This window comes from Anabrus simplex, chromosome 3, assembly GCF_040414725.1.
Source record: "Anabrus simplex isolate iqAnaSimp1 chromosome 3, ASM4041472v1, whole genome shotgun sequence".
NCBI lineage: Eukaryota > Metazoa > Arthropoda > Insecta > Orthoptera > Tettigoniidae > Anabrus > Anabrus simplex.
The window spans coordinates 261,551,393-261,565,351 of record NC_090267.1 but is presented as its reverse complement, the minus strand read 5'-3'; the positions used below and the strand labels follow the sequence as shown (position 1 = coordinate 261,565,351).

General features: G+C 37.3%; 1 protein-coding gene across 1 annotated transcript in view; it reads left to right on the top strand.

The window, feature by feature from the left end:
* Cyfip (Cytoplasmic FMR1-interacting protein Sra-1) overlaps positions 1-13,959 on the top strand; it is a 314,228-nt gene that overhangs the window by 126,979 nt on the left and 173,290 nt on the right. The window contains exon 9 of the mRNA XM_067142996.2: positions 9,134-9,264. Within this exon, the coding sequence (XP_066999097.1) occupies positions 9,134-9,264 (131 nt within the window). The remainder of the gene's footprint in view (positions 1-9,133; positions 9,265-13,959) is intronic.

Below are 13,959 nucleotides of genomic sequence, written 5' to 3'. Positions count from 1 at the left end.
AACATGACAAATACCATGGTTCTACTTTCCTAGCGATAAGTACCATTATGAGGGGCCGATAACCTGGATTTTGGACCCGTTTAGACTACAAGCGTAATCGATTCAGTATTATGCTTTAGAAGCAGTCCCTTGGTCAGTAATACTATTGTTTACCGCTAGTTTCTGGGAATGTGGGGCATTGCGGGTCAGATCCACCTATTGTTTTAATTTCATATCCATCCATTTATTCTTCGTCCTCACGTTTTGAATTTTGATCAGTGGAGGATTGTGGATTTTTAATTGTCCTTACATTTTGTGCCATTAGGGGCCGATGACTTACCTGTTAGGCCCCTTTAAACAACAACATCATCATCATCATCATCATCATTAGTTGTGCTGGTAAAAGGATACTGAATTTTTTTTGGTCCTTATTCAGGTTTTTATTGAAAGGTTTTGAAATTAATCACTAACATTTGCTTTTATTTATGTTAATGAATCATCTTTCCTCTTTCCAGTGAGAAATTTTACCTTCAAATAGAATACAAGGGAGATACAGAAAAAGGTGAATTGTATTACATAGTTAAAATGTATCATAGGCATCAACAGCATCAGAAAAATTCAAGTACAGTGCCATTCCTAGCTTTTAGGGGGAATGGAATTTTCAGAAGCACTTGACCGAGCTCGATAGCTGCAGTCGCTTAAGTGCGGCCAGTATCCAGTATTCGGGAGATAGTAGGTTCGAACCCCACTGTCGGCAGCCCTGAAAATGGTTTTCCGTGGTTTCCCATTTTCACACCAGGCAAATGCTGGGGCTGTACCTTAATTAAGGCCACGGCCGCTTCCTTCCCACTCCTAGCCCTTCCCTGTCCCATCGTCGCCATAAGACCTATCTGTGTCGGTGCGACGTAAAGCAACTAGCAAAAAAAAAAAAAAAAAAAAAAAAAATAGCAGAAGCACTTGAAAAGAGGCAGACTGGCATCCACCTGGTCACTTTTCATACCGTAAGATTAGTGATCTCCACCTGTGTCCAATATAACATCTAGGGCTGCTCAGAGATGGATACGGCATTGTAATAATGAAACAACATTTCTCTATGAAATCAGTACCCTGATGACTGATTATGATACCAAAATTTCTGATTCAGCATTTAATTAGTAATTGAAATTTGATTTTGATTTAAAAAATTACATAGCTGAGTCTTCACTTTACAAAGGTGAAAAAATGAGTGTATCCTCCTAATTCAGTACATCATATATTCCATCATTAGACTGAGTGATCAAATTCAAACATGTTTTGGCTCATTTGAGCCATCTTCAGTGAAAAGGAAGGGGGGGGGGGTTGAAATAATTTACATAATACAAGCTAAAAAATGCCAAAAAAACATAATGAAGGAAAAAGTGGAAAAAACAAAAGAGAGCCTAGACGGAAACAAAATTAGCACAATATACAATATTTACATCATCACGAGGAGCAAAAAACAGCTCACTGCGACAAAATTCAGTGAAACAGAGGTTAATACAAAACATAATTGAAACTAAACTGTGTTAACTTAAGAAGAAAAGAAATGAAAACAAATGATACAGATGGAAATGAACAGTAAGTGTACATAGTGAGGTTACAGACCTCTTAGTTTACAAAATATTGGTTTTGTAACATTACAAAACAGGATGAAATCACTGTCGAAAATTCAGGCAGAAAATCTACCTTTGTAGAAACCCATCACATCAAATTGGCTATGAGGAGAGCGGGAGCAATTTTTTTTTGAGAAACTAAGCCTGACATAACGTGCAGGTGAAAATCCTGTGACAAGGAAAAACACCAATGAAATTTAAAGCTTTAGAACAGCAGCATTCTCAATATCTTCTCAATCTAGCGGTCCCATTCTTGATTATCGTTTCATAATGTTGGCAGGTTGGTTTGCCTTATTATAAAAGGTCGGAAGGGCCGTGACATAAAATTGAGAAGCTGTGTTAGGGAGGTGACAGATGCATGGTAAACTGTAAGTGACCTAGTAGAAACCGTCAATGAATGCATGGTAAACTGTAAGTGACCTAGTAAGTGACTCCATTAAACTTCTCAGTTGGGTCCCATTGAACATGTGTGGGCAGGATGGAAATGCCATATAAAGAAACGCTGGCCTCACCCTCCCTCACGTTTGCTTGATGCTTTGTGGGAGACACAAAGGGACACATGGGAGGAGATTGCCCTCGACAAGGAATAATTTCGGAAGCTTGTTGAGTCAATGTCACGTCAGATCCGACAAGTTGTTCAAGCCAATGAATACTGTACAAGGTATTAAGTCTTACTTAAACAGTCCTTTACAAGACTAACATAATTAAAAGCACAATGTCAGATTTTTCATTGAATAGAAATACACTCTTATTTGGTTGACACAACAGTCTAGAAGTTTAAAAAATATAGGAATTCATAGAGTAGGACTCAAATCCTGATTCTCACCTTGACAGGCAGGTACGCTTCCTCAGAGGTAACTGGCACTCGCATGAACACGCTTAATATTGTAAGGCGTGCATGGCACATAGCATATTTACACCTCTGTAACAAACCTTCGAGGACTAGTGATAATTGAAAGCATCTGGAGTGGAAATGCAAAGACTGTTAGTATGGTGCAGTTATACAAAAGAGTAATGAAGCCCTGTTGGAAAAAGAAAGGAAAAAAAGTAACAGAAAATGCTGATACTAGTATCAACCCCCAGATATCCTGGTTGATAACCAAAGGCCTTTACCCTACACTAACACTGACATGCCGTAAAGTGTTGTCACATCGAGCTTCACTTGCCAGGGGTGTTCCTTACTTTACATATTTATTCAACCATTATAGCAGATTCTTGTCCATTTCATTGTATTTTTTAATGTTATTCTGATATTCAGACAGCTGCATTGTGTACTGACAGTCATATTTTGCCACGAGCGCATCATTTAAAAACAAGTGAGATTGATCACTTTTTATTGAAACCATACCACCTCACCCAAGGACGATCGATACCCGATGTGGGACTTCAAAATGTTTCATATGACAATTTTTGATTGTTCAGCTGTACATACTTGTCACTAATGGGTGATATTATGAACTAATTTGAAAATCTATTTGATTGTTAATTCTGTGTTGAACACTTCAATAAATGCAAAAACATTCTCTGAACTTATCTTAGTGCAGCCCAGCTATCATATGTCTGCTCCTCTCGGCTGCTAAGCTTAGATTGAACCAAGTCGTTAGTCTTGCCAGTAGTTTGCATCTTCAGTAACATGATATAAAAGTGATTTGATAGAATCTGAGGGTGTTCTTGTCGAATAAAACGTGTCATTTTGTTTTTAATAAGATGTTTTCTTTTTCAGGTAAATTATAGTGTTTTCATACATTTATATTTTGTGCCTGAGAGACTGAAAAACTTAAGTTTATCTTAACTAAGTCAACACTGAAAACAGTAGCTTCCATCCTAGCAAACTGTTCCTCTTAAACATAATATCTGGAGCATTTCAACATACTCCATACCAAACTGGAAGAGCCATTATTTACCAGGCCAGTCAGTTAATCCAGCGGATAGTTAGAGACATTATTCACCGGGTCAGTCAGTTAATCCCGTGGACAGTTAAGAGGATGTCCTCTGTACAATGGAGTGGTTGTAAGCATTTCACAGTCCCTTCAACTGAGCCGCTGATATGAAGAAGATGATGAGTCACAAAATATCAAATTTTCGTTTTTTCGTGGAAAGAACAGTAAACATTCAGGCTGATAGCACTGAATGAACAGTTAGTCAATTGACGGAATGGTTTAGGCCCTACAACCAGCGGAAGATGGCACTTGCATTGAGTTCATGATACTTGTCCTGTGGAATGATATGTCACTCATGCCTCATGATCTGGGAGGAAGGTTACTGTATCTGGGTTGTTGATGTTGTCATCTACTTTGAAGCAGTGATACTGTCATTTTGTTATTGTTATTCTTATTCTGTTCTGCCAGTGAAGTTTCATTCACCAAAATGACTCCGAATTCAGTTCCATACAAATGGTAAACAGGAGTGCTTCTTTTGTTTTGAAAGTTATGATATCTTGTGTCACTATGAAGAGGAGTTTGACTATGTGGCTTGTCAACTGTGCCAAGCAAAAGAAAAATCGTATGGTTCTTGTGGTGTTGCTGTATCCTAATTGGAAAAAAGACATTTTTTTTTGTATTGAACACTTCAGTGTAATTGGAAAGGGGAAGAAAGTTTCCCCAACAATAGTTCAGAAGAAACTTGCAGATATGGTCCAAATTGCTAGGCATTTCTTAACATTTTAAGTTATATTGAAGACGAAGGAGGATTTTTGACTTCACTAAGGAAGGCAATACATTTCTTAAACACTGTTCTTTTCAAAATCAACACCCTAGTGTGGATAAAAATTTAGAGAGCTGAGTTACCACTGATAAAAACAAGGCAATCATTCACTGTAATGGAACTGTGTAAGAACCACAGCATATTTAAAGAAGGGCTGCCTCACAGTGCCAACAACTAACTGTCCATGCAACCTATTGAAAAAATTCTGGTCATCAACAATGCCAAGAAGGACTTACTGGATATGTTGTATTATTTAGATGAGAAATGCTGTGAATTTTACTATGAAATTTGTACATGAATGATAATGATGAGATCTGCCAAGAAACTGATGTTTTGTTACAACTTAAATGTTTATGGGTGTCACTCCATTGCTCAAAAAATTGACACTTTTGTTTATACAACACAGTTTGCTTTTATCGTGATTGTGGAAAAGCTTTTGTTACTAAATGATTCTTTTCTACATTGTAAAACATTTTATTACTTCCCCTGTGAACTTTCACGTGTGACTTACTGTCTTTCTTCATGTCAGTGTCCGGCTCCATGGCTGTATTGGCCTTTGATCACAGGGGTCCCAGGTTTGATTCCCAGCATCATTGGTTAATTTTTCTGGCACGGAACCTGGGTGTGTGTGTCATCTTCATCATCATTTCATCTTCTTCATGACACGCAAGTTGCCTAAGGGGGTCAAATCAAAAGACCTGCACCTGGTGAGCCGAACTTGTCCTCGGACACTCTGGTACTAAAAGCCGTACGCCATTTCATTTCATTTCATAATACCAATATAAATGGTCCGTTATTGGACATTATAAATTTTCTAGCTAACTCATTCCTGGTTGCCAGCGTTTCGCCCCCCCCCCCCCCCGTGTGCTAGGTTGGGCTCATCAGTTGGTACCTAGCACACCTACCAAGATGCATGGCTAGTGCATACCGTGGAGGTCATTGCGTAGGCTACTTGAAGCCACCGGCAGTGCCAATGCACTATGAAACAGACTTTGTCTCTTACCAAAAATTGATGCCTGCTTGGCCATCAAATGATATAGATGTTGATTCCTTTGGGAATCATTTCATTTCATGTCAGCGCCTTAACTTTTATTGGTCTTAATAGTCAGCAGAGGGCTGGAATTACATGCTCTTTTGCATGTTATTTGTAATGTCCCATTAAATCTACTGACATTGCTCTCTCAGTCGTGAAGGTCGACCATATCGTCCTGGATTTCATCCTACTACCTTAAACAAAATAGGTGGGCACCTATTCAACTGTGTTATATAGTGGGTCACCTAATGCTGAGCTTCTAGTCTTTATTTTTTTTACTTGTATCCACCAAAATAATTTAACAACTGCTTCACTATCAAAATCCTATAAAACTTACTCATGTGCCTTGAGGGACTTCAGTCATTTCTTATGTCAAGCTTCCAACTGATAATCAGATGAATTTCCTTGTCCTTCTGTGAACTTTCTATTTTCCTCCTCCACAAATCTCTTTGCAGTATTAAGATATTTGTCCATTCAGTTAGACATTCACTTCTGAACTGTGTGATACCTTCTTTTCCTTTTCCTTGTTTGTTAAATTACAATACTTTACCTGATTCCTGTTCTGAAGCTGCTCTTTGAATTAGCCCCCCTAATCACAGACAAAAGAAAACTGTTAGTCTTCCCTCATATGATATTTTTGTGGAAATTATTGTGTAGTTGTGGTGCCGACCAAAATCATTGCTAATAAATAAAGTTACGGGAATATCGTGGATCACAGAGGTGTAAGAAGGGGCTGGGGTAAATGGGCAGATAAGGAATTGACCAGAGCGTAAGTTAATGCACTAAGTTTTGAAATTTTGTATATTTCCTTCCGTTTGGTTTTTTTTTTTAATAGATCAAAAATTTGGAACAAATAACAATCGAGAAAATCTAAATGAGCTTGTCAGTTCCCACAACAAAAGTGGACTATAAGTCCGAATATCAGGTACCATAACTTGAGAGAATTATCAACATGATAACATACAAGGAATAGTTCTGAACAGGTACACTATCTTATAAGAGCATGTTTGCTCCACTAACTTACATAACCTAGGAGCCTGAGCTCCAAAATTAATACTGTCCAGCCTCTCGGAGGTATAAATTTCTTACAACGCACAAGGTTATACCTGACAATCTTCAAATAAGGTATTTACAGTCACTTAACCCTGTTTTGGGCTTATCTTCTGCTTAACAGTTTTTCACTTTCTTTTCCAGAAACATAAACAGGGGTAATAAGTGCCCATACTAAATGGCCTTAATGTAAAAAGAAAATGTTACAACATGATTGCCCATGAACAAAATGGTAGAAGGCAAACTTGCATTCCTTCTAGAAGTTTTTAAAAACTCTAAGGGGCTTATGGCCCAGTGATATGGAGGCTAAGCCTATTCCATGCCGGGGTGACTAAATGAAAAAATATTAAATTCCAAAAGAGTGTTAAGAGTTTTCGATGATTAGGAATATTAGTCACCCTATCCCAAGTTGAATAGGAATCAACAGAGAAGGTAACCACTCTTTGTTCCCTTACATTACGTATTTCCCAGAAGGGAATAGAACAGAGTCCTCAGACCAGCCAAAAATACTGCATTTAAACCAGCAGGTTTAGAAATTTACATAAAAGAAAAGAGGTTTGAAACCTTCCCCATCAAGCTATCTGCCAGAGCTATCGCATATTAAGAAAATTCTGCCATTACCTTGAGTTTGTGGACCTTGCAAATGCCGACCAAGACCCCTGCCCCCGAAGAACATGCCACAGTCACTAAACTGGAGCGATGAAGATGGGCATACAGCCCTAAAGTGCCCAGATTTTATAGTATTTTGAGGGGAAGTTTCCAGAACTCTTTACAGATAGCCTGGATCCCTATACACACCCCCAATTTTATGTGGCTAGAGAAAATATTCACAACATTTCTGGTTGGTTGATAGATACAGGAGTTGGAGGGGGGCAGAAGTGTTGACAACCTTGACACAAGAACAAAACAATCTTCAAAAACTAAGGTTAGTGAACTGTGAAAATACACATATATACTGTACATACATACATACATACATACATACATACATACATACATACATACATACATATATATCATTAAAGACTGTTATGCCTTTCACCATTCTGTCTGCATGCCTCTGTGAATTTACTAACATCACCACAATCCTTTATTTTCAACTAGTGCTGTAGCCTCATTTAGTTCTATACTTCTTATCTTTAAATCGTTAGAAACTAAGTCTAAGCTTCGTCGACTTGGTCTCCCTCGACTTTTCTTACCATCCATAACAGAGTCCATTATTCTCCTAGGTAACCTATCCTCCTCCATTCGCCTCACATGACCCCACTACCATAGCCTGTTTATGCGTACAGCTTCATCCTTCGAGTTTATTCCTAAATTAGCCTTTATCTCCTTATTCCAAGTACCCTTCTGCTATTGTTCCCACCTATTTGTACCAGCAATCATTCTCGCTACTTTCATGTCTGTTATTTCTAAGTTATGAATAAGATATCGTGAGTCCACCCAGCTTTCGCTCCCGTAAAGCAAAGTTGGTCTGAAAACAGACCGATGTAAAGATAGTTTCATCTGGGAGCTGACTTCCTTCTTACAGAATACTGTTGATCGCAGCTGAGAGCTCAGTGCATTAGCTTTACTATTCCTTGATTCAGTCTCACTATATTACCATCCGGAGAACACATAACCTAAATACTTGAAATTACCAACCTTGAATCTGACATTGTTCTGTTGAATTTCTTACCTACTGACATCAATTTAGTCTTCAAAAGGCTAATTTTCATACCATACTCATTGCACCTATTTTCAAGTTCGAAGATATTAGACTGCAGGCTTTCGGCACAATCTGCCATTCAGACCAAGTTGTCAGCATAGGCCAGATTGCTTACTACATTTCAACCTAACCAAATCCCTCCCTGCCATTTTATACCTTTCAGCAGATGATCCATGTAAACTATGAACAGCAAAGGTGAAAGATTGCAGCCTTGTCTAACCCCTGTAAGTACTCTGAACCAAGAACTCATTCTACCATCAATTCTCACTGAAGCTCAGTTGTCAACATAAATGCCTTTGATTAATTTTAATAATCTACCTTTAATTCCATAGTTCCCCAGTACGGCGAACATCTTTTCCCTTGGTACCCTGTCATATGCTTTCTCTAGATCTCATTGTCGTCGTCGTCATCATCATCATCATCATCATCATCATCATCATCATCATTTCCCTACTCCAGTTCCCTGGGTGTGGTGTACAAGCGCTCGCCATCTCCTTCTGTCTTCATACATCTTCTGTTCCAGTACATCCTCCCATTTGTGTCCTCTCTCCTCCACATCTGATCTAACAGTCTGTATCCAACATTTTCTTGGTCTTCCCTGTGGTCTCTAGATCTACGAAACATAAACACAAGTGCCTATTCCTCTCGTAGCATTTTCCACTTACCTAGCGCATACTGAAAATCTGATCCTGACAGCCCCTTTCACATTTCTTAATAAATTAATTAGAGTTTGACCCACTAGGGGGAGCAATTAAACCGATAATAGAGACATCCAGCGGTTGAAAATCCAAGTATCTTGCATAATATCAGTTCAAGGCAGATTATCTAGATGGCCTTATGGACGGCGCATAGTTTAACTGGCCGGAGGTGGTGTACCCTCGGTACATTGGAAACATTGGAAAAAATTCCCCTTTTTGGTCTAATTATCTGTATGTGTTTGATTTATTTCCCATATTGTAATCTCCTGCTTACTACTGTTTGAAAAGTGCTCCAGTTTTTCCTGTTTTAATGCCCTTTATGGTTTCGTAGCATCATTGTGTCTGTACGTGAGACATGTGCAGACTGGCAGAGAGGATTTGAGCCCCAACAAGATCCTGCTCTCAAGGGCAAGAAGGATCCAGATAATGGCTTTGGAATAAAGGTGCCTCGAAGAAATGTTGGTAAGTTATTGCTGTTCATAGTTATGAGAAATGTTTTCTTAAGGAGCCTCTATCTGTTCTTAGAGCCATTGTTGACAATGCCTAGAGACTTGCACAGCTTCTCAATTTGAGATAAATAGCTGATAAATAACCACTCTACTTGAATATACATACTTACAAAGTCAGCTAGCTAGAGTTCTTTTTATAAGAGAAAGGAGTACCTACCATGATATGACACTTTTTTAAGTCATCATGGGTTTGTCATTTTTAGCAATGTTTCAAAAAATGTACAATGCCATTGTGCTACGAAATGCTAAATTAGAGGTTTTAAATGCTATGAAAGGCTAAATTCTAAATACTGAACTTTGTATTTTAAAATTCTGTAAACTATGAAACTTGATATATTGATTCAGAACTTTTCATCTGTATGTGCTGATTGTTCTGATGATTTTGTATTGACTGTTAAATTATAGAATGCTTTGTTCATTTTACACTTTTTCAATAATATTTCATAACAGATTAAAACTATCCCAGTTAGTTACACCTAAATTGTTAATAAGGTAAATAATCAGAATATAATATTCAACTAACACATTCTGCAAAGAAGAAAACAAGAGTTACCCATAGGCTTCAGGTCAATTTAAGGCTTGTCCAAGGATGTTAATCGTGAACTGTCAACTGGATCAGCATTCAGTCAGCCTCATGAGACCAGTTGAGGAACTGTTACTAAAAAAAAAAAAAAAAAAACATGCAGCCAAGAGGAGTTGTTGAGTTCCTGAAAATTTCAATACACAGTTGCATCTCAAGCAGATAGTCAAAAGATTGAATTAGTGATATGATTTGTTGAACAGTCTTTCCACCAGAGGCCGTGAATCTGCTGCCACAATACTGTAGCGGATTACACATCATATATACAGGTAATAATAAATTATATTCTATTAATTACAGGTTCTTACATTAACTGAACTCATATAAATATCTATATACAGCACAAGTTTCATGACATAACCTCACAAACATCCGACTACGTAAATAATAATAACAGTACTAATACTAAATGGATGTAAACACTGCATCCATACATTATAAGTCATAATAATAATAATAATAATAATAATAATAATAATAATAACGATTATAAACCCATCAGTTTAGGAAGAAAGAACAAGGGAATAGATATCAGTTGTCTAGCATTTGTCGATGATTTAGCAATACTTTCAGATACCATAGAAACAGCAACAAAACAAATAAAAATTCTGAAAGAGATGGCTGGAAAAGTGGGACTACAGATTTCCTTCGAGAAAACACAATATCTGTCGAACCTGAAGGACGCAGCGGAGGAAATTACTACAAAATACGGGAATATCAAGAAGGTTCGCACAATCAAGAACCTCGGAGAGATGATACAGGCCAATGGGATGGAGAAATTAGCTTACGAGCAGAGAAGACCAGAGCATTCTGGAAGACTGGGAACATCTACAATAAATAATGTCTATCACGTAACACCAAAGTGAGACATTATAACGCGGTCATCAAACCTGAAACCCTGTGTGCATTTGAAACATTGGTCTTGAATCGAAAAGGCAAACTAGAAAACATCAAGAAAGTAGAGAGAAGAATTGTCAGAAAAATTCTAGGACCCAAAAGGCCACAAGAAGGATGCCAGTTGCAGAATAGACAGGAGACTGAGCAGATATCCAACATAGTACACGACATGTTGAAACGTCGACTGAAATGATATGCTTTAATGTTGTCAATATTCCACCTTTACAATACCATAAGTTTATTGCTTATTTATTTAAACAACATTATTAAATAATACGGGACATGTTTCGTCTAACTTGTAGACATCATCAGCCGTAAGATATTCAAGAAAAAGCTTTAAAAAGGACAAGGACAGAACAAACACAATAAAATAAATCGGTTGTCGAATACGTCAATCAAAATAGCGAGGATGTTCCATATTGTTCCAAGTACAAACATTCAAATCCTGTTGACGAAAAAACTTAAATTCACGCACATGAGAACGATATAGTAAAGCTTGTTGTTAAAATTCTTCTTGAGTATGCTGTTGATATGCAGCAATCAGGTGCGTCGGCAAAAGCTGATAATGAAGTGTATAATGTTATTTGTAGCAGAAAAAAGACGATCAACGAGCATGTGTAGGGAGTCCAGAGAGAAGATGTAAAAAAACGTCATATTTACGAAATCACCAACGTTTTTAAGAAGCATGAGGTCAACATTGCCTTTAAAACAATTAACAATAACATTAATCTCTTTTACAACCACCATAAAATCAATAACACTATGAACAAATACAATAAATCAGGTGTGTATAAGTTAAATTGCACTCAATGCTCCGCGAGCTACATTGGGCAAACCGGAAGAGGCTTTTTTATCAGATATAAAGAACATGTCAACGCCGCCAAGCATAAAAGATACTCCGCCATGAGCACTCATATGACAGATTCGAATCATTTCTTCACTTCCATAGAACAGGACCTAAAAATTCTTTCTTTTCATAGTAAAGACAGTTTACTCAATGTTTTAGAAAACATTTATATTAACATAGATCAAAAACGCAACCCCAATCATAATTTAAATGAGTTTTCAGAAACTATGAACATAATTTTTGAGGCATTACTTAACAGTAATTTAAATGAGTTTTCAGAAACTATGAACATAATTTTTGAGGCATGACTCAACAGTTCCTATTTCGACAAACATTCAAACAAACTTCCATATGATCGCTCCCCGTCTATTGATTCCAACCTTCCCTTAATTTCACCTCACACCGGCTCCCATCGCACACGTCCTCCATAATTCATCATCAGTCAGAAAAAAAAACCACTAATTACTCTTTGAGAAGCGAAAACGCAAGTAATCAGATGTGCCACAATCTTCTTTTATAAACCAGCGTACTTAATTTCACTGTATTTTTACGTTATGTACGTCATATGATCTGATATTCCACCTAGTTTTAATAAGAAATGTCAACTTTGCACCAATATGACGTTTTTTACATCATCTCTCTGGACTCCCTACACATGCTCGTTGATCATCTTTTTTCTGCTACAAATAACATTATACACTTCATTATCAGCTTTTGCTGACGCACCTGATTGCTGCATATCAACGGCACACTCAAGAAGAATTTTAACAACAAGCTTTACTATATCGTTCTCATGTGTGTGAAGTTAAGTTTTTTCGTCAACAGGATTTGAATGTTTGTACTTGGAACAATATGGAACATCCTCGCTATTTTGATTGACGTGTTCGACAACCAATTTATTTTATTGTGTTTGTTCTGTCCTTGTCCTTTTTAAAGCTTTTTCTTGAATATTTTACGGCTGATGATGTCTACAAGTTAGACTAAACATGTCCCGTATTATTTAATAATGTTGTTTAAATAAATAAACAATAAACTTATGGTATTGTAAAGGTGGAATATTGACTTAACCTTAAAGTATACGTACGACAATACGGACTTTACGATGAAATTTATTTTATGTAATGAAATGATATGATCACATCAAGAGAATGCCGGACAGCCGACTGACTAAACAGATCTTGGAATACACCGAAAGCATAAAGAACATGAAGTGGATCGCCGAAGTTAGAGAAGACTTGAAGGATGCTGGCATCACAGGCTCGGACATACACGACAGACGGGGTCCGGAGGTCAAGAAATTGAAGACTGGAACAACTTGGTCTGAAGAAAGGAAGAAAGCACACAGTGAGAAGATGAAAGGAGTGTGGCACCTTAGGAAATCTCACATCAAGTAGACACTTTACGTGGTCCATTAGTGGCCTATACGAATAAATAAATAAATAAATAAATAAATAAATAAATAAATAAATGAATAATCATAAAATAATTATTATTATAATTCGAGCCCGATACTTTTATTATTTACCCATGGGTGAGAGAATATTGTTTTCAAGTTATATCAGTATATCACACTTGCGTCAGGGAACAAAGAGCCATACATACTGATTGTTGGTATCATGTTGTATGAATGTATGAGTGAACTAACCGATTGGGCTATCGTGTGTGTGCATTTCTCACCTATAAAATAGAGTCCTTTTCAGTCACATTTTGCGCTCAAACCTGCTTTGATCAGTGTTGTAAATATAGGTCCAGGTGTAATGGAGAATCGTTCTTGAGTCAGCTCCAGAAATTCTTCTGCAGGCTTCTTCTTTTGTTTTTCATCCTGAATATGCGAAGGGGATACACATTTTTTAATTTTCCTACTCCCAATTCTGTGTTATTTCTTGAAACAGCTGATCCAAGCATGAAAGGCATAAAAATTACTTGTTTTGAAAGATAGTTCACGTGCAATTTCCAAAGCCCACAGTCGTAAAGCCTTCCCCTTCTTGCCTCCTGAAAATAGGAATTGAGTTTTTTATACATAATTCTTTTATGTTCAGTCGGACTTGCTGACTTACCCATATTTCCAACTGCTTCTTCCACAAGTAAAGATATAGCTCCAACTTCACTAAACCAAAATATTTGTAGACATGTGAAAGTGATAATCGCTTTTTACCACCTTTTTAAGCCATAATTTTACACCCCTAATCTTTTACTCCACACTGATGTTTTCTGGCACACGTTTTACATGACTAGGAACTTAACTAGAACTGGGCGATTTGCATGGTAGTGGACTTGATCACTAGATTCCGGGGAGTTATATTCTAGTTTCGAACTGGGACCCG